This window comes from Thalassophryne amazonica, chromosome 3 (genome assembly GCF_902500255.1).
Source record: "Thalassophryne amazonica chromosome 3, fThaAma1.1, whole genome shotgun sequence".
Taxonomy (NCBI): Eukaryota; Metazoa; Chordata; class Actinopteri; order Batrachoidiformes; family Batrachoididae; genus Thalassophryne; species Thalassophryne amazonica.
Window position 1 is genome coordinate 70,940,246 of NC_047105.1, and position 27,081 is coordinate 70,967,326.

The 27,081-nt window shown below is 42.5% G+C and overlaps 2 protein-coding genes across 3 annotated transcripts; one reads left to right on the forward strand and one right to left on the reverse strand.

The window, feature by feature from the left end:
* Positions 1-761: 761 nt before the first annotated feature.
* endou (endonuclease, polyU-specific) lies at positions 762-8,398 on the reverse strand. 2 transcript variants are annotated; one of them, XM_034167682.1, is made up of 9 exons: positions 8,310-8,398; positions 8,100-8,222; positions 7,897-8,023; positions 7,043-7,208; positions 6,733-6,935; positions 6,514-6,627; positions 4,245-4,351; positions 4,025-4,167; positions 762-1,130 (listed from the first exon to the last, which is right to left on the reverse strand). In XM_034167682.1, exons 2-9 carry the CDS (start codon positions 8,187-8,189, stop codon positions 992-994), a joined length of 1,089 nt encoding a protein of 362 aa, XP_034023573.1. In that variant the 5' UTR covers positions 8,190-8,222; positions 8,310-8,398; the 3' UTR covers positions 762-991. The 2 variants fall into 2 exon arrangements, with proteins under 2 accessions (XP_034023573.1, XP_034023574.1); XM_034167683.1 differs by lacking the exon at positions 7,897-8,023 and having other exon boundaries at positions 8,310-8,395.
* A 3,928-nt stretch (positions 8,399-12,326) lies between these two features.
* tsfm (Ts translation elongation factor, mitochondrial) lies at positions 12,327-25,414 on the forward strand. The gene is made up of 6 exons (XM_034166693.1): positions 12,327-12,464; positions 12,600-12,752; positions 16,587-16,715; positions 16,842-16,964; positions 17,883-17,964; positions 24,770-25,414. The coding sequence occupies exons 1-6, from the start codon at positions 12,417-12,419 to the stop codon at positions 25,162-25,164; spliced, it is 930 nt and encodes a 309-aa protein (XP_034022584.1). The 5' UTR covers positions 12,327-12,416; the 3' UTR covers positions 25,165-25,414.
* The last annotated feature ends 1,667 nt before the right edge of the window (positions 25,415-27,081 follow it).

Here is a 27,081-nt window from a genome sequence, read left to right on the forward strand (position 1 = left end):
TGCAGTCCATTTACCATTTTACTGGGACTCTAATATTCTCCTGGTTGTCTTTTCATGCATCTGTGATTTGTGAGCACTGGAGTTCATACGATTGGCGAGCTACATCCATTGCCACTGCATGTTTATAAGGCCCAGTACTATGCTTTTGTTCTTTTTTGTTAGTATGACTGTAGCAGATGGTCACCCCACTGAGTCTGGTCTGCTTCAGGTTCTTTTTTGTAATAAAAAAAATGGTGAAGAAGTTTTTCCTTACAGCTGTCGCCAGTGTGCTTGCACATGAGGTGGGTAAGGTCTTGACCTTCATGGTGTGTGTCACATTGAGAGAACTTATGCTGTTGTTGTTTTTGTTATGCTGCATAAATAAATTGAATTGTAAAATTTTAACTGAAATATGTGCCAGCTCATGCCCTGTGGGTAAAAGGAGTTTGGCCTGCTGTGTGTACAAAATATAAAAATAAAAAAGGACAGCAGGTCACAGGGCATTTTCAGTCTGTGCACCAACATTATGGAGTAGTTTATCAAATGCTCAGTTGAAATTTATAAAACTAGACTTAAAATATTTCTGTTCTTGATGGTCTACAATCCAAGATGGTTGGTACCATTTTAAATCCATAATGTTTGAAAACTGTTTTTAATGTAATTTTTATTGCTTACATTTTGATTGATTTGATTTGGTCAACGTTTTGTTGTATTTTTTCTGTACTATAATAATAAAAAATCACTTTATTGTGACAGGTTACATGGAATAAGCAGACAACATACCTTTTCAAATTGTTTAATATAACCGGTAATTTGTGGATTTGCAGCACGGAATTCAACACAATTTTCTCAGTTGGGAACAGTACAGGAGCTTGATCTTGAACATTTTAAAAATGAAAAACACCTCTCCTGAGATAAGTGCCTCTGTTAGGAAAATTATTTCAAAGCATTTATGTCATTAGTGTAATGAAATAATGAAAGATGGACAGGCTGGGCTGTAAGCAGCTTATTATTAAGCAGATGGCAACTTCAGCTCCTGGGGGGTAGCAGGAAAGGCAGAACCAATGAATTTCTTGCCATCGCCATAGAAAGATTTATCCCAGGTGTAAGTTTGGATTACAAGCTCCTGTCCTCCCAGGCTGAGACGACACCTGACAATGAGGGGAAATCTCAGTCAGAAAAGACCCACACCCAAAAATTTCCACAATCCCAGTAATGTTAAAATATTGTTAGGTATCAGTTCCCCGAGTGTTCAAATCACCTTTGGTGAAAACTTCATGTGCAACAAATCCTTGAGTGAACATTTAGTTTGGTAACACTTTCAGTCAGGGTACATACATTTATCTATGTAAACTGCAGTAATAAGCATTAACTAACAGTGTACAAACCACAGTCGTCTTAATTCACTGTTGAAAAGCAAATTTCACAATGAAAAACAAATAGGAATTTTCAGCCAAAGTTGGGTAAATGGTAACTATATAGAGATGAAATAAAATAATTCACTATTTGTAATTATGAAATACAAAATGAAAGACCTGCTAATAACTACACTATGCAATGCAATTTTACAGTTCAAAAAAAAATGCTGATTTCATTTGGAGCTCTACTGTGTCCCATCGATATCCATCTATTTCCTTTTCAGCAACTTGTGGGAAAACTGATTAATCTCACATGATGTAATTGGCAGAGGTGAGTAGAGCACCCAGAGAGAACCGCATCAATAGAAACACAGCTGGACATACACTACACAATCTTGCAATATTGCAGGATCATATAGTAATTGCTATGGGATTGTGTAAGTTTAGAAGTTAGGACCACACTGTAGGAGTTTCAACATAATCAAAATTTCTGCAACATAACCGATGGTCTAGTTCCTGTAGGACATTATGTACAACATGGTGTCATATACAAGCAATTACTAGTAGTGTGGCAAAGACTACAATCGGTCCAATGAATAAATAATTCTCGAATAAAGAATTTGTGTGAGGTGGAGATGTTTCAGTTGTTTGAACCCCAAAATGGGGGTAGCCAAAAAGAAGAAGAAGAAAAAAAAAGAGAGACAGCTGTGCACCTTGGAAGGATCTGACTTCCAAGGTGGATGGCTTATACCCCATCACACTTAGCACGAATGATCCTGAATGCCACACGAATGAGGATTTAACCCACATTCAGGCAAATTTGAGGTGTATTCGAAATCCTTGTACAGCATTTGTACAGCAGTCGGCACAGTCGTGCGTCCAGAGCACATGCACTGTACACATCATGGTGCACTTGTGGTAGAAAACATATTGAATGTTGGTGAAAGTGCAATCGTTCAGGAATCTGGCTGCAGTCATAATATTCTTACAATCCCAGTTCCAATGAAGTTGGGACGTTGTGTGAAATGTAAATAAAAACAATGTAATGATTTGTAAATCCTCTTCAACCTATATTCAATTAAATACACTACAAAGACAAGATGTTTAATGTTCAAACTGAAAACTTTATTGTTGTGTGCAAATATTTGCTCATTTTGAAATGGATGCCTGCAACACATTAAAAAAAAAAGCTGGGACAGGGGCAACAAAAGACTGGGAAAGTTGATGAATGCTCAAAGAACACCTGCTTGGAACATTCCACAGGTGAAGAGGTTAATTGGAAACAGGCGAGTGTCATGATTGGGTATAAAAGGAGCATCCCCAAAAGGCTCAGCCGTTCACAAACAAAGATGGGGGTGAGGATCACCACTTTGTGAGCAACTGGTGAAAAAATAGTCCAACAATTTAAGAACAATGTTTCTCAGCATTCAATTACAAGGAATTTAGGATTCCATCATCTACAGTCCATAATATAATCAGAAGATTCAGAGAATCTGGAGAACTTTCTACACGTAAGCAGCAAGGCCAAAAACCAACATTGAATGACCTTTGATCCCTCAGGTGGCACTGCATTAAAAACCAACATCAATGTGTAAAGGATCTTACTGCATGGGCTCAGGAACACTTCAGAAAACCATTGTCAGTTAACACAGTTCGTCGCTACATCTACAAGTGCAAGTTAAAACTCTGCCATACAAAGCGAAAGCCATATATCAACAACATCCAGAAACGCTGCCACCTTCTCTGGGCCCAAGCTCATTTGAAATGGACAGACACAAAGTGGAAAAGTGTGCTGTGGTCTGATGAGTCCACATTTCAAATTGTTTTTGGAAATCATGGATGTCGTGTCCTCTGGACAAAAGAGGAAAAAGACCATCCAGATTGTTACCAGCGCAAAGTTCAAAAGCCAGCATCTGTGATGGTATGGGGGTGTGTTAGTGCCCATGGCATGGGCACTAACACATCTGTGATGGCACCATCAATGCTGAAAGGTACATCCAGGTTTTGGAGCAAGACATGCTGCCATCCAAGCAACGTCTTTTTCAGGGACATCCCTGCTTATTTCAGCAAGACAATGCCAAGCCACATTCTGCACGTGTTACAACAGTGTGGCTGTGAAGTAAAAGAGTGCGGGTACTAGACTGGCCTGCCTGCAGTCCAGACCTGTCGCCCATTGAAAATATGTGGTGCATTATGAAGCACCAAATATGACAACAGAGACCCCGGACTGTTGAACAACTGAAGTCGTACATCAAGCAAGAATGGGAAAGAATTTCACCTACAAAGCTTCAACAAAGAGAGAGACAGAGCACAGTCCTGCACTCTGAATGTGAGTGAATCAGTCGAGGCAGCATTGGCTCACGTTCTGGGTATTCGCACGGCATTCGTGTACGGCTGGCCGATTATTTGTCCCTCCCAATTGCGTCTCGAATTTTGGCTTTTTTTGCCCATTCAGGCTGATTCAGCTTTGTTCGTGCTCATTCATGCTCAGTGTGACGGGACCCTTAGGGTGTCCAGGTCTGACACAGATGTAACATTGTAATGTGTACACTGTTATTCTGCGGTTCTTCTGCAATATGCTGTCGCATCACACTGATGCATTATATCATCATGTTATGGGCAACTTAAGGCTGTTAAAACAAATATAAAAAACAAAACCCCGTCTTTTAACTATAAGATGGACTTACTGTTTCCCAGGTCGAGTGATGTAGCACAGGCTGTATATGGCAAAGTCAAACTCAGGGCTGCAACCAATAACTGCAGAGCCAACTTGCTTGAAGAAACCGTCCCACATGAACTGCATCCCCATAACATCGGGGTAGGTAGTCCACTGAGAGAAAGAAAGCTTGAATGAAGGTGGTTCTGACCATGACAACACATATCGAGATGGGCTGTTCATGGTCTTACGGGGCCGTTAAAGCTGTGGCTGTAGTAGTTCAACAGGCCCTTTTTCTCAAGAAGATAGAACTGGATCCAGTTGTGAAAACCGGAGACTTTCCCTCTCTTTATCTCTCCTATGACACAATATTTATTTTTTAATAAGCACATATACACAAATACCATACAGACCTATCAGCTGTACAGACCATGCACATTTTTTCTCTTTGTAATTCAGGCTGGTTAAGTAATCTGGATGTATGTAGCTAGCAGCTAATCTGGTTTGATTGGTATTGACCATCCTTATCACTGATCAGGTTTGTATATCATGTGGCATTTTGTACTAATATGCACTTGTCATAACCAGCCATCATGAGCCACCATTGTACTTCATTTCCATTTGTTTGCACTTGCTTATTGTTTGTCTAATTGCTTGTTTGTGTATTTGTTTGAGCAACAGCGAGGCTTCCTGTTTGACCCTACTGTTGCAGCATGCCTATTTTCCACAGATAACATCACATCAGTTTTTAGCATTGACGTGGTATGAGTATAACATGACATTTTGTTCGGAAATATTAAGCTGTTGCACCTGTCATAACCAGGTATCATGATCTAATATCCAATGTTTCCAAATCTAGGACAAGACTGGTAGGAAGCAGCTTGTGCATCCATAACAAGAAGCATTCATAATAGATGCTTTTAAAATCTGTCATTCAATATTTGAACATTACTCTATACCTATATTGGTCAAAAGATCATCACATCATCTTTTCCATAATGAAATATGGCACAGTAAATAACAAGATGCTAACATTCTTAGCTTTGGAGTTATTGTGTCTGAAAGAATGTGGATATACTCAATGACTCACTGAGATTAGTGGCATATACAAGGTCTGTGAGAAAAGTATCCGACCTTATTATTTTTTTAAAAAAACCATATGGATTTGAATCACGTGTGATTACATCAGCCAAGCTTGAACCCTCGTGGGCATGCAAGAGTTTTTTCACGTCTGTCGGTGACGTCATTCGCCTGTGAGCACGCCTTGTGGAAGGAGTGGTCCAGCCCCCTCGTCGGAATTCCTTTGTCTGAGAAGTTGCTGAGAGACTGGCGCTGTGCTTGATCAAAATTTTTTCAAAAACTGTGAGGCACATCCGAGTGGAGACCATTCGAGAAATTCAGCTAGTTTTCAGTGAAAATTTTAACAGCTGATGAGAGATTTTGGATTGTTTCTATCGCTGTAAGGACTTCCCACGGAGCGGGACATCGCGCAGCGCTCTGAGGCGACGTTGTCATCCTGTTTCAAGCTGAAAACCTCCAAATTTAAGCCTCTGTTGACCCAGGACGTCGTGAGAGAACAGAGAACTTTCAGAAGAGGTCGGAATCAGCAGTTTATCCGGACATTCCACTGTTAAAGGAAATTTTTTTAATGAAAGACGTGCGGACGGATTGGCGCGTCAGGCTCGCAGCCGGTGCGGCACGCCCGCCATAGGAAAAACACCTCCGTTGGAAGCCTTAAGGACAAGTTGGAACATGCCCTGCTGTTAAACAATTTCTCAGATACTCACTCAACTGAAAGCCACCAAAAGCCGCCTAGATTTTACAAATGGTTATCAACACGGAGGTGTTTTTCCTGTGGCAGGCGCGACGCGCCAATCCGTCCGCACGTCTTTCATTAAAAAAATCTCCTTTAACAGTGGAATGTCCGGATAAACTGCTGATCCCGCGTTCTTCTGAAAGTTCTCTGTTCTCTCACGACGTCCTGGGTCAACAGAGGCTTAAATTTGGAGGTTTTCAGCTTGAAACAGGATGACGACGTCGCCTCGGAGCACTGCGCGACGTCCCGCTCCGTGGGAAGTCCTTATAGCGATAGAAACAATCCAAAATCTCTCATCAGCCGTTAAAATTTACACCGAAAACCAGCTGAATTTCTCGAATGGTGTCCACTCGGATGTGCCTCACAGTTTTGGAAAAAATTTTGATCAAGCACAGTGCCAGTCTCTCAGCAACTTCTCAGACAATGAAAATCCGATGAGGGGGCTGGACCACTCCTCCCACAAGGCGTGGTCACAGGCGAATGACGTCACCGACAAGCGTGAAAAAACTCACGCATGCGCACGAGGGTTCAAGCTTGGCTGATGCAATCACACGTGATTCAAATCCATGTAGTTTTTAAAAAAAATAAAACTGTCAGTTTCTTTTCTCATAGACCTCGTAGGTCATGCTAGGCTCACGGAACAAATAAATAAATTAAAAATCCAAGACATCAATGTTACTTTAAAGTTGTCTGTTCTGTCAAACCTGCAAAAATGTGTTCAAAGCCACTGGAATCCATTTTATTATTGTAGCGGGAGTACAGACCAAACCACATCATCCTCAGGTCTTCAAGGAACTCTTCCTCTGATGCATAGATGCCTTAAAATCACATCAGCTTGAGTTACAGACAATAAAACCAGTTATTAACTTTTGTCCTTGTGAGCATGTTGAACCTGTGTGACGTGGATGATTACAAATGGTGACCTTTGGTGTAGAGGAAGGCAAACAGCTCTCTGCCCAGCTCAGTGTTGGACATGGTCTCCTTTACGAAGACCTCTTGCTCGGCCAGCTGCTGAGGACTGAAGTCTTCAGTCTGTCCAGTCATCCTCTGGTAGTTGTCCAGCACGGCCAGGAAAGCAACATAGGTGGGTCTGGAGAATAGAGCATCATCCAGGTAGCGGAACAAGCTGGAAACACAAACACAGACAGACAAATGAGACACAACCTGAAGCTTATACAAGGGAGCTGGTTAGTGAGGAGAAGACACATGATGCTCCTGATTTTGTCTTCCTACGGCCTAGGGGAGTGATCCGTCTGGGAGCTCGTCTCAGAGTTGGGTACTAGAGTCTGAGGGTCGATGATCAACTCTGAGGCTGAAGCTTTGTTTGAATCCAGAACGTACAGAGTTTCAGAGAGAGCCTTGATCTCAGCGTCAGTGATGGTGCCCACACCGCCGTCACCTGTGCAACATCAGAAACACACAAACACACTGATCAATTTACTTTTGACTTTTAATGTAGCTCTTCAACCTACAGTAGCATTACACAAAGCAGGGCGTGCTTTCAATACGCTATGAACAACAGTGACACCAACTGGTCACACACTGGAGACACACAAGTCTGTTTCTAAAGGACAATGAAAAGATTATGACAATGTTACAATGAATAATTTGTAATTCTAAATTTCTAATAAATTTTGAAGTCATCTCTTCAGGTTTGTGGCTGCTGTTTCAGTGCACCATGTGAACGCGACCAGGTGGGATTTAAATAGAGCAGCACCAACTTAAATACTGGAGATAAGAACAAGATAAACTAAGGTTCAAACACACACACACACACACACACACACACACACACACACACACACACACACACACACACACACACACACACACACACACACACACACACACACACACACACACACACACACACACACACACACACACACAGCATTCTGAAACCATCTCCAGTTTGTAATAAATCCATTTCTGACTACTAAAAAGTACTTCATTTGATATTCTAAAGGTCAAGGTGCTCAAAAGTCAAATCCACTCACTCAAACTGTCATATTTGGATCTGTCTTTTTTTTTTTGCAGTTTTTTTTTCTTTACGCAAACACAAACAGTTGCAACACCCCACTAAAGGCTGAGTCTTACAAAGGTCTTTGTAGTCGCTGCAGCAGTTGTTGTATTGTGTGCACTTTGAGTTGCAATGACACTTGTTCTGGGAATTGTAACTCTCTCCGCATCGGCCTTTACAAGATGTGGATCCCTCTAAAAGAAAGACATGTTACAGTGGAGCGGTGTGTTTTTAAAGCTGACCAAAGCTGCCCATCGCTCAGTCTCTTACCTTTACATAACTCAGTGTAGTCGGAGCAGCAGTCTTTGTAACGCTCACAAGACAGGTTACACTGACACGAGTAATTACTGTCTGTTCCATAACCACAGCGGCCCTGACACGAGTCCAGGCTGTCTGCCAACAAACACACAAATACATGCACATTCTAAGTTTTAGATTTCTGCGAGATGAGTTGGTTTGCTATAAGAGAAGATATCGTACTGCTGTATCCCTGGCAGATCAGGGTCATCCAAAGTGCAAAGACCAGTGTGACCTTCATCATGGGTTATGCTGTAATCTGGAAACAAGGCAGACTTACTGTTTCCAGGATCTCCCTTTTATAGCAGCGTTCACTGGGCTGGTCCACAAGCAACACAAGCCAGCCCACCAACACATTTCAACTCCATTTCATCTCAGTCAAACACTTTGTAGGATGTGACATTTTATTATAAACTATTAAGAAATGGGTGTTAAATTTTCATATTTGCTTTTGTTAAATGAAAGGTGACCACAAATGTGCAGACTTTAAAGAATAATGTGAACACAGTGTGTTTTAACAGATCAAAATCAGATAATCATGGTGCAAAATTAAAATATAACATAACCTCGGCCGTATGAGCATAAAAATAGGAAACAGAATGGGACCTTTTGACCTCTTAAAATAAGTCAAGGTTAGCCATAATTGAACTTGTCTAAGGTCTGTGTCCAAAGAATGTTCCCTGTGAATTTGAAGACCCTGGCAGTAATAGGACTGGATGTATGCTGAGCACAGACAGAGGAACGGATGCAAGGCCTTTGCAATACCCGATGGCCATATTTTGGCCTCGGATAAAAATAAAATGCTGCTTTCAACTACAGCAAAAATGTTTAATTTATCTAAACATTCATTTCTATTAAAACTGAAATAAAGCCTGCAGCATTTATGATTACAAAGTCCAACACAAACTAATTAGATCGTCTTGCAGCCTCTGAGGAAGACTGATCTCTCCCGACAGAGCACCAGATGCTGTATTTCACATGGTTTATGCAATTCGGGAGGCCCTAAAATAGCTCACCTGCTCCTGTGCCCCTGGTTATTCTGAAGTCACATGTTCACTATGGAATCATAAAAACATCAAAAGCCACATGAATTACATCCTTTTTAAAATCATGAACAGCAGTTACCAAACACACACAAACATGACAATTAATTAAGTCATTTTGATGCAGGAGGATTTCAAACATGCAATATGGAAACATGATTATTTTTGTCTTCTGAAGTGATAGAAACATGAATTAAAGGCAATTTGTTATGCTAGTTAAATGACACAAATGGCATGAATAGTGACACTAAGAACACTGAAAAAGTTGCAAAAACATAAAAGCTAGAAGCACTCAGAGAGTGCAAACCTCTGCCAAGGCCATGGGGTTACTGACGCCATAATATCTACACGCCGTGGAATCATTGAACCTAAAAAAGTCTAACAATGATGTTTGCTCAGTAGTAAAAAAAAAGTTTAATCTGCTGTGACTGGATAGCATGTATCCTTAGTGCTTGGCATCACAGTTTATTGCAACTTGCACCTTTCCCAGAAGCTACTGTCATCTGAGCACTAATATTGATATTGCATGTGCTTATAGACAAAAACAAATAAGACACAAAATTCAATGTATTATTCAACTAAACTGCAAATATATGAATTTTTTAACATTCATGAAACACTTCTCTAAATAAGGCCATAGGGTCACTGACCCTAAAGAGATTCCCTCCTTGGCACAGTGATCTATTCAACAATTCAGTGTTACAACCAAAACTATCATACATACACTTTTCTTTCCTTTATATTTGACATCCTTGACCATGAAAACATACCACTAGAACTTGGAATCACTTTTATGTCTTTATTAGTTCAAAAGTTATTGTATAAAAACGATTTTTCGGTAATGGCGGTTTTCTTAAGGATCTAGTGCCATAACATTTGAAGCTACATCAAATCTGATGACACCTTACTGAATCAGTACAGATTCAGCTACAATTTGGTGTTAGTTGTGCATCTCTAGCTTCATTTGTCACCTCACACTGACACATTTTCTATTTTCCCTATATTTTTGCATATTCTGGATCACCAGATCCGGAATCCGGATCCAATCATCACCAAACTTTGTTGTTTGATAGAACATTTGACTATGTTACACCCTAATTTTTTTCAAGCCTTTCTGCCTTGTTTTTGTGGAGTTAGAAACTAGAATGTCAAAATTCCCCCATCCCGCAATGGTGAAGAATCCTTTAAAAAATTCCTGGATCCGGATCGTGATCCGGATCACCACTAAAATTTAATCACTTGTTCCACTTGTCATTTCCAACCACTCCACAAAATTTCATCAAACTCCGTTCAATACTTTTTGAGTTATCCTGCTGACAAACAGACAAACACACAGACAGACAAACAAACAAACATGACCGAAAACATAACCTCCTTGGCGGAGGTAAAAAACCCTGAATTTAGTAACTTAAATTTACTCAAACTATAAGCATAACATCCAAATAAGGTTTTAGAGAAAACTAAAAAATTTATTGCAGTCAGTTGCCTTGAGTTTTTCATACTGTTTAATAAAACCTTGGAAAGTGAGAGGATGCCTGAGGAGTGAAGAAGAAGTGTGCTTCTTCCAACTTTTAAGAACAAGGGTTGATGTGCAGAGCTGCAGTAACTACAGAGGTATTAAGTTGATCAGCCGCAGCATGAAGTTATGGGGAAGAGTAATTGAAGCTAGGCTTAGAAAAGTGAGCAGAAATGTGGTTACAGGCCAAGAAAGAGCACTACAGATGCAATGTTTGCTCTGAGAGTGCTGACGGAGAAGCATAGATAAGGCCAGAAGGCATTGCATTGTGTGTTTGTGGATTTAGAGAAAGGTTCCAAGAGAAGATTTGTGGTATTGTATTGCGAAGTCTGGAGTGGCAGAGAAGTTGTGAGGGTGGTGCAGGATATGTACAAAGACAATGTGACAGCTATGAGATGCACAGTATGAATGACTGACAGATTCATTCAAGGTGTAGGATTACATCAAGGATCAGCTCTGAGTCCTTTCTTGCTCATAGTGGTGATGGACGAGATCAGACAGGACACTCCATGGTCTATGATGTTTGCAGATGACATTGTGATCTGTAGTGAAAGTAGAGAGCAGGTTGTGACGAGCCTGGAGACATAGAGAAATGCTCTGGAGAGAAAGGGATTGAAAGTCAGTCAGAGCAAGACTGAGTACATGTGTGTGACTGAGAGGGAGTCCAGTGAAATACAAGAAGTAGAGGTGGTTCGGGTAGATAAGTTTAAATACTTGGCATCAACTGTCCAAAGTCATGGAGTGTGTGGTAGAAGTGAAGAAGAGAGTGCAGACAGGGTGGAGTGGGTGGAGAAAGGTGGCAGGAATGACTTGTGACGTTGGTGAATGAAGAATATCTGCAATCCCCTGGAAGAGTTATCAGACTTGGTCAAGGAAAGGGAAGCTGCCACCGTGACTTGGACGCAGATAAGCGGCGGAAAATGAATGAAAGAATGAATATCTGCAAGAGTGAAGGGAAACGTTTACAAGACAAGAGTGATACCAGCCATGTTGTAAGGACAGGAGGCAGAGCTGGAGGTGGCAGAACTGAAGATGCTGTGATTTTCTCTGGGAGTAGATGGAAAGGATTTGGAATGAATATATCTTTTGGACAGCACAGGTAGGACTCTTAGGGGACAAAGTCAGAGAGGTGAGATTGAGATGGACATGTGCAGAAGAGAGACCCAGGGTACATCGGGAGAAGGATGCTGAGGATGGAGACACCAGGCAGCAAGAGAAGAGGGAGGCCAAAGAGGAGGTTGCAGGTGGGAGGACATGCAGGTGGTTGGAGTAACAGAGGAAGAGCCAGAGGACATGATGGACAGGCTTTTTAAATGAATTATTTAGTTACTTTGAAATACTGGATAAATAAATAAATATTATCTGAGCAAACCAAGCTTTCGTTATTTAAATAGAAATGCCTCACCAAAACCATCGTTATAAAGCAATATTCACACATCTGGGACCAAGAGCATTATTTGTTTTTTCAATACTAACTGGAGTTTTATTTTTTTTTGTTCGTGTTGTTTTAACATTGGAGACAAGGGCGTTTTGCTGTTGTAGTTTAGTTTAGTTTAGTTTAGGGATCTGCAGAAATTTTTTTAATGTTACTCTCCTCCCTGCGTACAGAGGGCGCTACGCACCAGTATAACGACTTCAGACAAATAAGTTAAATCCAACTCGGCTTCCGTACACAGCGTGGCTTTTAATGACATTGTTTTACGAAAGACGTGATTTTGATACATTTTGAAGATGTTATTCAGCTCTTTATCCAGAATAATTACAAGAGAAGCCTTAAAGGTGAGCGTATTAAGCTTTATTTGGCTTTTTATTTAAACACTCAGTTCCTTGAGCCAGGCGAGCTGTTAGCTCGATACGTCGGTGCAGTCTGTGGTAGCTACTTTGTGAACTGTCTTTTGATTTGTGTGTCCTCAGGTTAGAAGTGGTCGGTATGTTCAGTCCTTGCACACAGGGTGTCAGCTCCTGGCTGCTGATAAATCCCTCCTGATTAAACTGCGCAAAAGAACCGGTTACACCTTCATTAACTGCAAGAAAGCGCTGGAGAAGTTTGATAATGACGTGACACAGGTATCTTATCTCATCAACAGCTTTAATGGGCAAAAAGTGATATGGCGCTAATGTGTCAGCACTCCATCCTTTTCCAGATCTGCTCCAAATTTTAGTTCCTAATCTGTCATGAGAGATGTACTTTAAATCCAAGTGTCACAAAAAGTTAATCTCACCATGTGAAAGACAAACATCTGCAGCTGCAAGATCAGCTGCAGTAAGAAATCCCATCCAATTCACAATCAAAGCCAGGATTTCAATGGATAATATTTCTGTGTCTGTCTGTCTGTCTGTCTGTTTGTTTGTTTGTTTGTTTGTTTGTTTGTTTGTTTGTTTGTTTGTTTCCCTCAACAGAGGCTCAAATGTAGACCTGGAATGTTATATGCATGCTACAACTCCTGGAGGTACATATCTGTAACCAGCGCTGGTCCATACTCTGTGGAGAACATTTACATGGACAGTGGCAGATGTTCCAGATACTCATCTACACTCGACAAAAATATAAACACAACACTTTTGGTTTTTCTCCCATTTTGTATGAGATGAACTCAAAGATCTAAAACTTTTTCCACATACACAATATCACAATTTCCCTCAAATATTGTTCACAAACCAGTCTAAATCTGTCATAGTGAGCACTTCTCCTTAGCTGAGATAATCCATCCCACCTCACAGGTGTGCCATATCAAGATGCTGATTAGACACCATGATTAGTGCACAGGTGTGCCTTAGACTGCCCACAATAAAAGGCCACTCTGAAAGGTGCAGTTTTGTTTTATTGGGGGGATACCAGTCAGTATCTGGTGTGACCACCATTTGCCTCATGCAGTGCAACACATCTCCTTTGCATAGAGTTGATCAGGTTGTCAATTGTGGCCTGTGGAATGTTGGTCCACTCCTCTTCAATGGCTGTGCGAAGTTGCTGTCTGCCATCTGCCCTGAACAGTGTGAACCGGGATTCATCCGTGAACAGAACACCTCTCCAGTGTGCTAAACGCCAGCGAATGTGAGCATTTGCCCACTCAAGTCGGTTACGACGACGAACTGGAGTCAGGTCGAGACCCCGATGAGGATGACGAGCATGCAGATGAGCTTCCCTGAGACGGTTTCTGACAGTTTGTGCAGAAATTCTTTGGTTATGCAAACCGATTGTTTCAGCAGCTGTCCGAGTGGCTGGTCTCAGATGATCTTGGAGATGAACATGCTGGATGTGGAGGTCCTGGGCTGGTGTGGTTACACGTGGTCTGCGGTTGTGAGGCTGGTTGGATGTACTGCCATATTCTTTGAAACGCCTTTGGAGATGGCTTATGGTAGAGAAATGAACATTCAGTACACGAGCAACAGCTCTGGTTGACATTCCTGCTGTCAGCATGCCAATTGCACGCTCCCTCAAATCTTGCAACATCTGTGGCATTGTGCTGTGTGATAAAACTGCACCTTTCAGAGTGGCCTTTTATTGTGGGCAGTCTAAGGCACACCTGTGCACTAATCATGGTGTCTAATCAGCATCTTGGTATGGCACACCTGTGAGGTGGGATGGATTATCTCAGCAAAGGAGAAGTGCTCACTATCACAGATTTAGACTGGTTTGTGAATAATATTTGAGGGAAATGGTGATATTGTGTATGTGGAAAAAGGTTTAGATCTTTGAGTTCATCTCATACAAAATGGGAGCAAAACCAAAAGTGTTGCGTTTATATTTTTGTTGAGTGTATATGAGTCACTAGAGCACTTGGCAAAATTCTGTAGTACCCGTATTAATGATAAATATCCACCAGATATACATATGGACCTTGGAACATTACAACGACCATTCAATCGAAGATGACAAGTTTGACTGTGAGCGTTTCTGTGTAGTGGACAGCTTCTCACGCTGGACCAATCTCCACCCTCCAGAGACCACTGGTGCTCTTCAGTGGTTTCTTCATGTCCAGGGATGAGGATTGAAACAGCCCCCCCCCCCCCCCCCCCATTCATTATTTGTGTTTTCTTCAATGGAGGGCAGCTGCAGAGTTAACGATAATACGAACATCCATGTTTTTTTTAGTTTTTTTTTTTTTACTTACTTGCTTTATTTTTTGCTGGAACAAACACTTCCTGTAGCATTAGAACGCCACTGATTTTCACTTTGCTGTGCCTGGCTAATGTGCTTTGTGCCTTTATTTTTTCATGTTTGTTTACCGTTAGTTTGTCATCATGGAGGAGCACGACAGTTTCAGGAATACGACAGTCCCAAACATCTTAGCAGCATCATTTAGGGGTGGACCATCACCTCCAAGGGGAGGTGATGGTCTAGTGGTTAAGGTGTTGAGCTTGAGACCAGAAGATCCTGGGTTCAAATCCCCGCCTGACTGGAAAATCACTAAGGGCCCTTGGGCAAGGTCTTTAATCTCCTATTGCTCCCGGTGTGTAGTGAGCGCCTTGTATGGCAGCACCCTGACATCGGGGTGAATGTGAGGCATAATTGTAAAGCGCTTTGAGCATCTGATGCAGATGGAAAAGCGCTATATAAATGCAGTCCATTTACCCTTTAACAAATAAAAGTAATTTCTAATTAAAATCCATTCAACTCCCTTGTTTTTTCCAACATACAAACTCAACTCAATAGTAAAATGACAATCTTACAACCAACAACTGGCTCCTCAAATCTGACAGGGACCGGTTCTGCTTGTGCCTGTACGGGTGGCTCTTGCTTGGGCTCCGAACCAGTGAAAAGCACCACAGACTCTCCCGTGTGATCACGAGCGGTGTGCCGGCGTTTTTTCCTTTAGGGCAATCAAAAGCTGAGCAGCAGCATTATTTCCTCAAGAGGGTTTGGTGGCTGTGTGGCAGCATTTCTTCCTGTCTGCTGGAAAGAATGATCGCTCCATCGGTGGTTTAAGTAGGGAGAATTGTATTGCAATGCTGTGTATTAGACTCCTATAGGATGCAGAAACAAACAAATCTTTTCTCATGTCAAGATGGTGAGACATTTTACAGTGGCAGTGGCTGGAGTGTTCATTTTGCACCCACCCCCCGAGATAGATAGGTAGATAGACAAAAATACACACACACACACACACAAAGGGAGTTTTCTACAGGCTACAGGGCCATTTTCATTCTCTGGTGCAGTTTAATTTTGTGCCCAGGAAAACATTATTTATACACAGGTGATGTGAGTGCTGTGTGCAGTGGAGGATTTCTTGCAAACAAAGCAATTGTCAAAGGTGAGTAGAGCACTGAGAGGCTTGATTGCTAATAGTGTCTTTTTATGACTGAGGTAAAAAGGTGAGCTCATCCTATGAGACACCTGTGACTTACATTATGTAGCTGAGCAGGTATATAAAATGACTTTAAGTACACACGCTATATGTAGGTATATTGCACCAGGTTGCATGTTGGGTCAAAATTATAAAATCTATAAGGGGTTCCTGTTACATTGAAATTTGTGCAAAAAGGGAAATTTGTATACAGGATGATTTTCACATAAATAGGTGATCCATTAGCCGTCAGTAAATGTGGTGGCCAAGAGAAGGAAATTGCACAGTGCATTGTTGCCTAGATGGAAATTTGTACACCTTTTAGAAATATTGTAAAAATTGCTGTTTTGACATTGCACGACTTTCTGTTAGAACCCTGCCTGTACTGCAACTGTAAAAGTTAGCTGAAATGAAACTCAACAAGCTGTATTGATACACACTAACCTCCTAAGCCTTGCTCTTGAATAATAACACTTTTGGGTGTTTAATTGGCCATCTTTGTAATGCTGGTTTTTCTGTACTTTGTGTGGTACAGGATGACTTTGATATCGGCTTACAAATGCTGTTTACCTTGAAGAGGATTCTGTAAGATTGATGTGACTTAACAAAATTTCAGGCCGCGTCGTGGCTGCATGAGCAGGCCCAGAAGGAGGGCTGGACTAAAGTCAGCAAGCTGGAGGGTCGAGAGGCCAAAGAGGGTCTGATCGGTCTGTTTGTGGAAGACAGAGATGCTGTTATGGTGGAGGTAAGGTCTTCATGTCATTTCATCTGCTCTCTCTCTGTTTTGCTGGGTGTAGCTCTTATGATTGTGCTTTACAGATGGCCATTACTGTAGTTGACACTCAGCAGTATTTCTTGTCTGATGCTGCAGGTAAACTGTGAAACAGACTTTGTTGCTCGCAATGAGAAGTTCCAGCAGCTGGTTAAGGATGTGGTATATTCCACTTTGGCTCATCACCGGAGTCAAACCCAAAACCAAGAAGGATATGTAAAGGTAAAAATACACACTGTCCTCCTCTGTACCCCTTCATCATGAAACTGTATAACTGGGGATACTAAATGCAAAACATGCACTGTGCACAATTTCTCCAATCACAGCCAGAGAGGTCTGTATCTTCTTCTGGGTTGTCTTGGTGGCATTGCTCACTGCTTTTCTTCTTGCACAGTCACTCAGTTTTTGAGAACTGTCTGCTCCACACAGATTTACCATAGTTTGTCATACTGTTTGTATTTCTTCATAATTGATGTAAATAAAGCCCAAGACATATTCAGTGACTTGGAAATGTTCATGTATCCATCCCCTGACTTGTCTGAAGAAAACAGCCTGTAAAACTGATTATTTACAGATATTATACGTGGCCCATTACTTATGCACCCCGTCATCTTGGCTTTTATATTTTGAATTAATTTATATCAAGTTGTAGAGATTTGCTTTCAGTTTGAGTTTAAGAAGGATCATTTTAGACTTTTTATTTTATTTTCACTTGTTTGTATTTTGTTGTATTTGAAATGGTGTAAACAAATTAAAATGCATGAAATACCAAGGGGCCACATACTGGTCTTTGGAGATGAATTCTAACAACACTAAATTTGGCCTGTATAAAATACCTGTTTACATTTTATCCTATTATACAAGGACATATTTTAACAGGGTACAGCAGGTACACATTGTACAGTGTGCGACCATATGGGAATACGATTTGATATCTGCATCTTTAAGAAGTGGAGAAAATTATTTTTATGAATTGAAAGCTTGGTTTCAGTCAAAGCATGATTTTCCAGCAGACAGTCTGACTCTACCTGCATACGACTTCCAGACTGGTGGGGAAAATAAACATTTCCAACACTACACTATGCATCAGCCCAGTTCTTTGGCTGAACTTTGACTTTGCTAAAATACTTTTGTTTGCAGTCTGTCCTGAATGATGGTGAGTTAGGTCAACTCAGTGTGGGGGAAGGAGCCTCACTCGCAGACCAGGTGGCCCTCACAATAGGTTGGTATGAAAATTGTGCACATGTACACGCAAAAGCATACATATAGTTAATTTGTCTATTCCAGAGTACTGAAGAGGAGAATTCGGCCGATAGTCGAACCTCGGATTCAGGAGGAGCAGTGTGGTTTTCATCCTGGTCGCGGCACACTGGATCAGCTCTACACACTCCATCGGGTGCTCGAGGGTTCATGGGAGTTCGCCCAACCAGTCCACATGTGCTTTGTGGATCTGGAGAAGGCTTTTGACCATGTCCCTCAGGGCACCCTGTGGTGGGTGCTCCGGGAGTACGGGGTCCGGGGTCCTTTGCTAAGGGGTATCCGGTCCCTGTATGACCGCAGCAGGAGCTTGGTTCGCATTGTCGGTAGTAAGTCAAACCTGTTTCCAGTGCATGTTGGCCTCCGCCAGGGCTGCCCTTTGTCACCGGTTCTGTTCATTACCTTTATGGACAGAATTTCTAGGCGCAGCCAGGGTGTAGAGAGGGTCTGGTTTGGGAACCACAGAATCTCATCTCTGCTGTTTGCGGCCGATGTGGTTCTGTTGGCTTCGTCAAATCAGAACCTTCAGCGTGCACTGGGGCAGTTTGCAGCCGAGTGTGAAGCGCCCGGGATGAAAATCAGCACCTCCAAGTCCGAGGCCATGGTTCTCGACCAGAAAAAGGTGCTTTGCCCTCTTCAGGTCGGTGGAGTGTCCTTGCCTCAAGTGGAGGAGTTTAAGTATCTCGGGGTCTTGCTCACAAGCGAGGGACGGATGGAGCGTGAGATTGACAGATGGATTGGTGCAGCATCTGCAGTGATGCGGTCGCTGTATCGGACCGTCGTGGTGAAGAGAGAGCTGAGCAGCTCTCGATTTACCGATCGATCTATATTCCAACCCTCACCTATGTTCATGAGATTTGGTTCATGACCGAAAGAACGAGATTGCAAGTACAAGCGACCGAGATGAGTTTCCTCCACAGGGTGGCTGGGCGCTCCCTTAGAGATAGGGTGAGGAGCTCAGTCACTCGGGAGGAGCTCAGAGTCGAGCCGCTGCTCCTCCACATCAAAAGAAGCCAGCTGAGGTGGCTCGGGCATCTTTTCCGGATGCTCCCTGGACGCCTCGCTGGAGAGGTGTTCCAGGCACGTCCCATTGGGAGGAGGCCCCGGGAAAGACCCAGGACACGCTGGAGGGACTACATCTCTCGGCTGGCTTGGGAACGTCTCGGGGTTACCCCCGAGGAGCTGGGGGAGGTGTGTGTGGATTGGGAGGTCTGGGCAGTTTTGCTTGAGGTGCTGCCCCCGCGACCCGACTCCAGGTAAAGCGGAAGAAAATGGATGGATGGATGATTACTATGTATTTTCATATTCCATTTGATTATTTATGAATGTAATCCTTCACTTATAGAAAACCACCTGAATAGATCCACATGGACTGAACTGCTGTCTGGTTACGAGTGTTTTTGTTTTGTTTTTTGTTAATGCATTATACTACTACATTTCAAAATTACCTGTGTCTGTTGAACTATGCTCACTTGTGCAGGAACATAATCACTTCATTAAAAACTTGCAAACAGCCAGTCTGAGGTTAATATAGCTTGTACACTGAATAATTGAAGCACAACTTAAAATTGAAATGGCTTGATCGGAATAAACTGATATTTTCAAGAAATATCTCATGTTTGGTTATGATTAGGCTTTAGAAAAGCCAAGGTATGTGCCTTGGGAAATCCAGTTAATTAATAGATAAATGAGTCCATTCCTGTCAGTTTAACACTCTCTCTCACTCATCTTCAACAGCTTACTCCAAATAAAGGTCATGGGGGGGCTGAACGCTATTCCAGCAGTCATAGGGCGTGAGGCAGGGTACACCCTGGATAGGACGCCATTCTGTCATAGGGCTACACATAGACAAACAAACACATTCACACCCGCACACACAACTAAGGACAATTTTTAAAGTTTCCAGTTCACCTAACCTGCATGTCTTTGGATGTGGGAAGAAGCCGAAGCACCCGGAGGGAACCCATGCAAACACGGGGTGAACATGCAAACTACACAGAAAGGCCGCAGGTGGGAATCAATCCCATGGCCTCCTTGCTGTAAGGCAGCAGTGCTAACCACTAAGGCAATGTGCTGCCCCAGTTTAACACAAGAACTCAAAAACAATAACTGATTTCGTCTTTTCAAATTTGAAAAGCTACTTTGTTTTGCTTATGTGATATCCCCGATACCTGTTTGCCACCTGCTCGACTTATCTGGGCTTGTTGCAGTGAATAATCTTACAGTATATCTGGAAAGGATTCGCAGTGCTTTTACAACATTTTGTTATGTTACAGACTTATTCCAAGATTGGTTAAATTCATGTTTTCCCCAGTACCCCATAAAGACGATGTGAAAATTTTTACATTTTTGCAAATTTATTACAAACAATAATAAAAACAAAAAAATAATTTGTACATAAGTATTCACAGCCTTTACCGTGAAGCTCAAAATTGAGCTCAGGTGCATCCTGTTTCCACTGATAATCACTGAACATCTGAGATGTTTCTACAGCTTAATTGGAGTCCACCTGGGGTAAATTCATTTGATTGGATATGATTTGCAAAGGCACACACCTGTCTACATATAGGGTCTCACAGTTGACAATGCATGCAAGAGCACAAACTAAGCATGAAGTCAAAGGAATTGTATGTAGACCTCTGAGACAGGATTGTCTCAAGGCAAAAATCTGGTGAAGGGTACAGAAACATTTCTGCTGCTTTGTAGGTCTTGATGAGCATAGTGGCCTCCATCATCTGTAAATGGAAGAAGTTTGGATCCACCAGGACTCTTCCTAGAGCTGTCCGCCCGTCTAAACTGAGTGATCAGGGGGAAGGGCCTTAGACAGGGAGGTGACCAAGAACCCGATGGTCACTCTGTCAGAGCTCGAGCATTCCGTTGTGATCAGAGGAGAACCTTTGAGAAGGACAACTATCTCTGCAGCAATCAAGCCAGACAGAAGCCACTCCTTAATAAAAGACACATGGCAGCCTGGAGTTTGGCAAAAGGCACCTGAGGGACTCTCAGACCATGAGAAACAAAATTCTCAGGTCTGATGAGACAAAGATTGAATGCTCACGTGAATGCCAGGTGTCATGTTTGGAGGAAACCAGGCACCATCCCTGCAGTGAAGCATGGTGCTGTCAGCATCATGCTGTGGGGATGTTTTTCAGCAGCAGGAACTGGGAGACTAGTCAGGATTGAGGGAAAGATGAATGCAGCAATGTACAGAGACATCCTGGATGAAAACCTACTCCAGAGCATTCTTGACCTTAGACTGGGGTGACAGTTCATCTTTCAGCAGGACAATGACCCTAAGCACACAGCCAAGATATCAAAGGAGCGCCTTCAAGACAACTCTGTGAATGTCCTTGAGTGGTCCAGCTAGAGCCCAGACCTGAATCTGATTGAACATCTCTGGAGAGATCTGAAAATGGCTGTGCATAGATGCTCCCCATCCATCGTGATGGAGCTTGAGAGGTGCTGCAAAGAGGAATGGGTAAAACTGCCCAAAGATAGGTGCGCCAAGCTTGTGGTATCATATTCAAGAAGACTTGAGGTTGTAATTGTTACAAAAGGTGCATCAACAAAGTATTGATGAAAGGGTGTGAATAATTATGTACATGTGAATGAATTTATTTATTTGGCACACAAATGAACAACAATAAAGACAATAAGGAAACATAAAAACAACATATGCTCAACAAAAATATAAACGCAACACTTTTGGTTTTGCTCCCATTTTGTATGAGATTAACTCAATGATCTAAAACTTTTTCCACATATACAATACCACCATTTCCCTCAAATACTGTGCACAAACCAGTCTAAATCTGTGATAGTGAGCACTTCTCCTTTGCTGAGATAATCCATCCCACCTCACAGGTGTGCCATATCAAGATGCTGATTAGACACCATGATTAGTGCACAGGTGTGCCTTAGAATGCCCACAATAAAAGGCCAGAAGAAGAAGTCGGTTTCAGCATTTTATCCGGATATTCCACTGTTAAAGGAGATTTTTTTAATGAAAGACGTGCGGACGGGTCGCTCCGCCACAGGAAAAACACCTCTGTTGGAAGAAGGACAAGTTGGAACATGTCCAGCTGTTAAACAATTTCTCATATACTCACTCCACTGAAAGCCATCAAAAGCCGCCTGGATTTTACAAATGGTTATCAACACGGAGGTGTTTTTCCTGTGCCGCCGCACCGCGCCGGCTGCGTCCCGACGCGCGGACCCGTCCGCACGTCTTTCATTAAAAAAATCTCCTTTAACAGTGGAATATCCGGATAAAATGCTGAAACCGACTTCTTCTGAAACTTCTCTGTTCTCTCACGACGTCCTGGATCAATAGAGCCTGAAATGTGGACGTTTTCAGCTTGAAACAGGCTGATGACGCCGCCTGAGAGCGCTGAGCGACGTCTCGCACCGTGGGAAGTCCTTAAAGCGACAGTATCGCCTCAAAATCTCTCATCAGCCGTTAAAATTTTCACTGAAAACCAGCTTAATTTTTTGAGCCGTGTCCACTTCGATGTGTCTCACAGGTTTACAAAAAAATTTGATCAAACAAAGCGCCAGTCTCTCAGCAACTTCTCAGACAAAGGAATTCCGACGAGGGGCTGGACGACTCCTCCCACAAGGAGTGCTCACAGGCGAATGACGTCACCGACAGGCATGGAAAAACTCACGCATGCGCACGAGGGTTCAAGCATGACTGACGTAAAAACATATGAATGAAATCCATATAGTTTTTGAAAAAAATAAAAAGGACCTATACTTTATGGACAGACCTCGTATATACAATCTGACTCCATTCACATTTGTAAAAAAGGTATGCATTTTAATAATTATGTTGAGGCAGGTTTAACAGCGAGAGAGAGAGTGAGTGAAGTAGTAAAAAAAAAAAAAAGGAAAAGAAAAACTGTTAGGTGTTAGTCTCCATGAGTTCAAACATGATGTGAAAAGGGGGAAAAATACCAACAGATTTTTCATACGTTTTGTGTCTACCATAGTGCCCTCAATCAAAGCGCAGTGTGTTTTCTGCAGCAGACGTTAAGACAGGTTGAAGAGTACAATGTGAGGTCAATGACACATCATTCAGATGGTGGGGAAAAAAGACATATTTTCAATAAAAATTATGTTGTGGCAGGTTTAACAATCATCATAGCAAGAAGTCTAACAATGGCTCATGTTAAATGGTGTGTCTAAGACACACCATTTAACATGAGCCCTTCATTCATGACATGGATATCCGAGTGGTATATAAGCTCCAAAATGAGATCACTTGTAAATGGATATTGGTGTATTTGAAGCACTGAGCAGCAACTAAGAAGTGAGAAGATTGATGATTGTGAATACATGTAGTAGCAATAATAATTTGGTTTATGTCATGATGCATGGAGAGAATTTGAACATACTACATGTAACAAAGTTGGGCTTGTAACTTAAAATGATTTAACTGCTTCAATTAACTGGATAAGACGGGCTTTAAAATACACTTTTGTTTTTTTTGTTTAAAAAATAAATTTAATGAGTTTTCAGAGGCAATAAACATACATAAAAACATAACACATTAAGACACACACACACGACAATGAAGTCGGCTTCCATCCCACATGACTGACTTTATTTTCCCAAATTTTTTGTCTGTTGGGATCTGAAGGAAATCTGTACATCTTGAACCCCTTATGTCTATTTGTGCATCCGAATGCACAACAACCTGGCATTTTCACCGAAAAAATAAACTCGCTATACAAGCAGATAGCTTATGGGCCATGAGTCACATGACTGTTTTCTTCCTGCTTGTCATGTCACTACTCGGATGATTCTTCCCCTGCGTGCCCCTCCCCTTTTCACTTCTCACTGCTTCTGTGCACCTTCTCAGCAAGCTGCAGGGGGCGCCAATTCTCCACACAGCAGTATGACGCATTATAGAAAACTGCTTTGCAGAGCAGATTTTTTTTTGTTTTTGTAAGTGCTTGTGCCGCCCTCAGTGTGTCATGAAAAAATGCTTCTCCGGCGGCTCCCCGGTTTGTCCATACTAAAAACCACGTCTGACTGTGAATACTTTCCAGATGCATTGTATTGATGGAAATTGGGAGAAGGGGTGCTTGAATTTCTGTGTGGTTTGTTTTTCATTTCCAAAGCCTCAGTCTGGTGGCCACCAAGGCTGCCCCTGCTTCGTACTTGGATACAGTCCATTTTGTCGTTCTGTTCTTTTAAAAGAAGAACATTAAGACCGAACCAAAAATAAATCACAAAATGACATTTGACATTTGCTAAACAGCTTTTGACATTATACATTTGGTGTTTCGCAGTTGTGAATCTCGCGCCATCTGGTGGTCCGTGACTCACGCGAGAGGTCAGTTTCAGCAGAGTTCAGGAGCTCAGCACTCATAGTGTAAAAACATCTCGTGAAGTGTGGACAACAAGACATCGGGTCACAGCAGAAGTCCATCACAGGTGCTGCACCTTCTCTAGATAATCTTCTAAACTTGGGAGACCATATCATTATCATAATCACCTGTGAACATACTAAATTAACGCCATCCACATCCTTGCGTTGAGACAGCTGAACTCCGCTGGCACCGCGATGCATTCTGGGAAGCGCAGGTAGAGCCGCCAGAGGCATTATGGGAAACGCTGAAACATCGAATAATACTACACATTTACACTTTTATGCTTGGATTCCTGAAAAACAATGTGAAGAATAAAATGTTAAGTATCGGTTACCCCCTCCACCCCCACTTCACACTGTTGATCAAAGTAAAATTGTCCTGTGTTCCACCCAGGGCGCCTTGGTGAGAACATGATGCTGAAGCGGGCGGTGATGGTCGGAGTTCCTGCTGAGTGGCACATTGGCTCTTATGTACACAATGCCATGAGTGGACACAGTGATGTGGCCATGGGGCGGTACGGCGGTCTGGTCATCTTTCAGAGCAGTCTGGATGGACAACAGGAGACTTTAGGTCGAAAACTGGCACAGCACATAGTGGGAGAGGCCCCTGTGTCCCTGGGCAGCAAAGACGACCTGCCGTGTGGCGACAGTGAGACCCGTTTGCTGCCTCAGACATTCCTGTCAGATCCCAGTAGAACTGTGGCCCAGTTCCTCACAGAGAACCAAGCTCAAGTCCTGGATTTCGTACGATTTGAGTGTGGTGAGACAGGCTGTGGTGGAACAGAATGAAGATCTGGACAGAATTTACTCACGATAGTCATGATTTGTCATGTCCTTCTATTTCTAAGGAATAGGAAATCGGAAAGAATCAACAGGCCTCCGTACCAGCACACTGTTGGTGTGTGATGAAATGGACATCCTAATACATTGTGTTTGTCTGAATTTTGTCATAATTATATTTCATAGGCTGTAAAGTCTATTGAAGGTCATTATTGACACTTGTGGAAAGATGTGCTGAAATGCGCCCCCCCCCCGAGCACATATTGCTTCAAATGTTTTCTGTATCCAGAATATGTATCAGATCAAATTCAAAATAAAATCCTTTTCTGGAACATTACCCATCTGGTCACCAAATGTCATCATGTCTTCTTTTGCTGTGTGCCTTAGTAGAACATATTTCAGATCACCTCCAAAATTGATCCACTTTTCTTTTGGAATATTACACTGGTCAAAAAACCAAACAAAATTCTTGCATGGACTTTGAGAGCCGAGAGGGTAATTTTGGGGTGCTGAATCTGAATCTGAGCTCATATTTATTTTATTGCATCGCGTTTTTTTTTTTTTTTAAATCCATGTTCTACACTCAACAAAAATATAAACGCAACACTTTTGGTTTTGCTCCCATTTTGTATGAGATGAACTCAAAGATCTAAAACTTTTTCCACATACACAATATCACCATTTCCCTCAAATATTGTTCACAAACCAGTCTAAATCTGTGATAGTGAGCACTTCTCCTTTGCTGAGATAATCCATCCCACCTCACAGGTGTGCCATATCAAGATGCTGATTAGACACCATGATTAGTGCACAGGTGTGCCTTAGACTGCCCACAATAAAAGGCCACTCTGAAAGGTGCAGTTTTGTTTTATTGGGGGGGGGGGGGGGATACCAGTCAGTGACCACCATTTGCCTCATGCAGTGCAACACATCTCCTTCGCATAGAGTTGATCAGGTTGTCAATTGTGGCCTGTGGAATGTTGGTCCACTCCTCTTCAATGGCTGTGCGAAGTTGCTGGATATTGGCAGGAACTGGTACACGCTGTCGTATACGCCTGTCCAGAGCATCCCAAACATGCTCAATGGGTGACATGTCCGGTGAGTATGCCGGCCATGCAAGAACTGGGACATTTTCAGCTTCCAAGAATTGTGTACAGATCCTTGCAACATGGGGCCATGCATTATCCTGCTGCAACATGAGGTGATGTTCTTGGATGTATGGCACAACAATGGGCCTCAGGATCTTGTCACAGTATCTCTATGCATTCAAAATGCCATCAATAAAATGCACCTGTGTTCTTCGTCCATAACAGACGCCTGCCCATACCATAACCCCACCGCCACCATGGGCCACTCGATCCACAGCATTGACATCAGAAAACCGCTCACCCACACGACGCCACATACGCTGTCTGCCATCTGCCCTGAACAGTGTGAACCGGGATTCATCCGTGAAGAGAACACCTCTCCAACGTGCCAAACGCCAGCGAATGTGAGCATTTGCCCACTCAAGTCGGTTATGACGACAAATTGGAGTCAGGTCGAGACCCCGATGAGGACGACGAGCATGCAGATGAGCTTCCCTGAGACGGTTTCTGACAGTTTGTGCAGAAATTCTTTGGTTATGCAAACCCATTGTTTCAGCAGCTGTCCGAGTGGGTGGTCTCAGACGATCTTGGAGGTGAACATGCTGGATGTGGAGGTCCTGGGCTGGTGTGGTTACACGTGGTCTGCGGTTGTGAGGCTGGTTGGATGTACTGCCAAATTCTCTGAAACGCCTTTGGAGACGGCTTATGGTAGAGAAATGAACATTCAATATACGAGCAACAGCTCTGGTTGACATTCCTGCTGTCAGCATGCCAATTGCACGCTCCCTCAAATCTTGCGACATCTGTGGCATTGTGCTGTGTGATAAAACTGCACCTT

Excerpts from the sequence above, each read along its gene's own strand:
- tsfm (XM_034166693.1), top strand. The coding sequence starts at position 12,417 with ATGTTATTCAGCTCTTTATCCAGAATAATTACAAGAGAAGCCTTAAAG. Across the intron at positions 12,753-16,586 it reads TTGATAATGACGTGACACAG|GCCGCGTCGTGGCTGCATGA; the intron begins GTATCTTATCTC and ends ACAAAATTTCAG. Across the intron at positions 16,716-16,841 it reads GAGATGCTGTTATGGTGGAG|GTAAACTGTGAAACAGACTT; the intron begins GTAAGGTCTTCA and ends CTGATGCTGCAG.
- endou (XM_034167682.1), bottom strand. The coding sequence starts at position 8,189 with ATGGAACAGACAGTAATTACTCGTGTCAGTGTAACCTGTCTTGTGAGC. Across the intron at positions 4,168-4,244 it reads GCCACAGCTTTAACGGCCCC|TGGACTACCTACCCCGATGT; the intron begins GTAAGACCATGA and ends TCTTTCTCTCAG. Across the intron at positions 1,131-4,024 it reads ATCACTCGACCTGGGAAACA|GTGTCGTCTCAGCCTGGGAG; the intron begins GTAAGTCCATCT and ends CCTCATTGTCAG.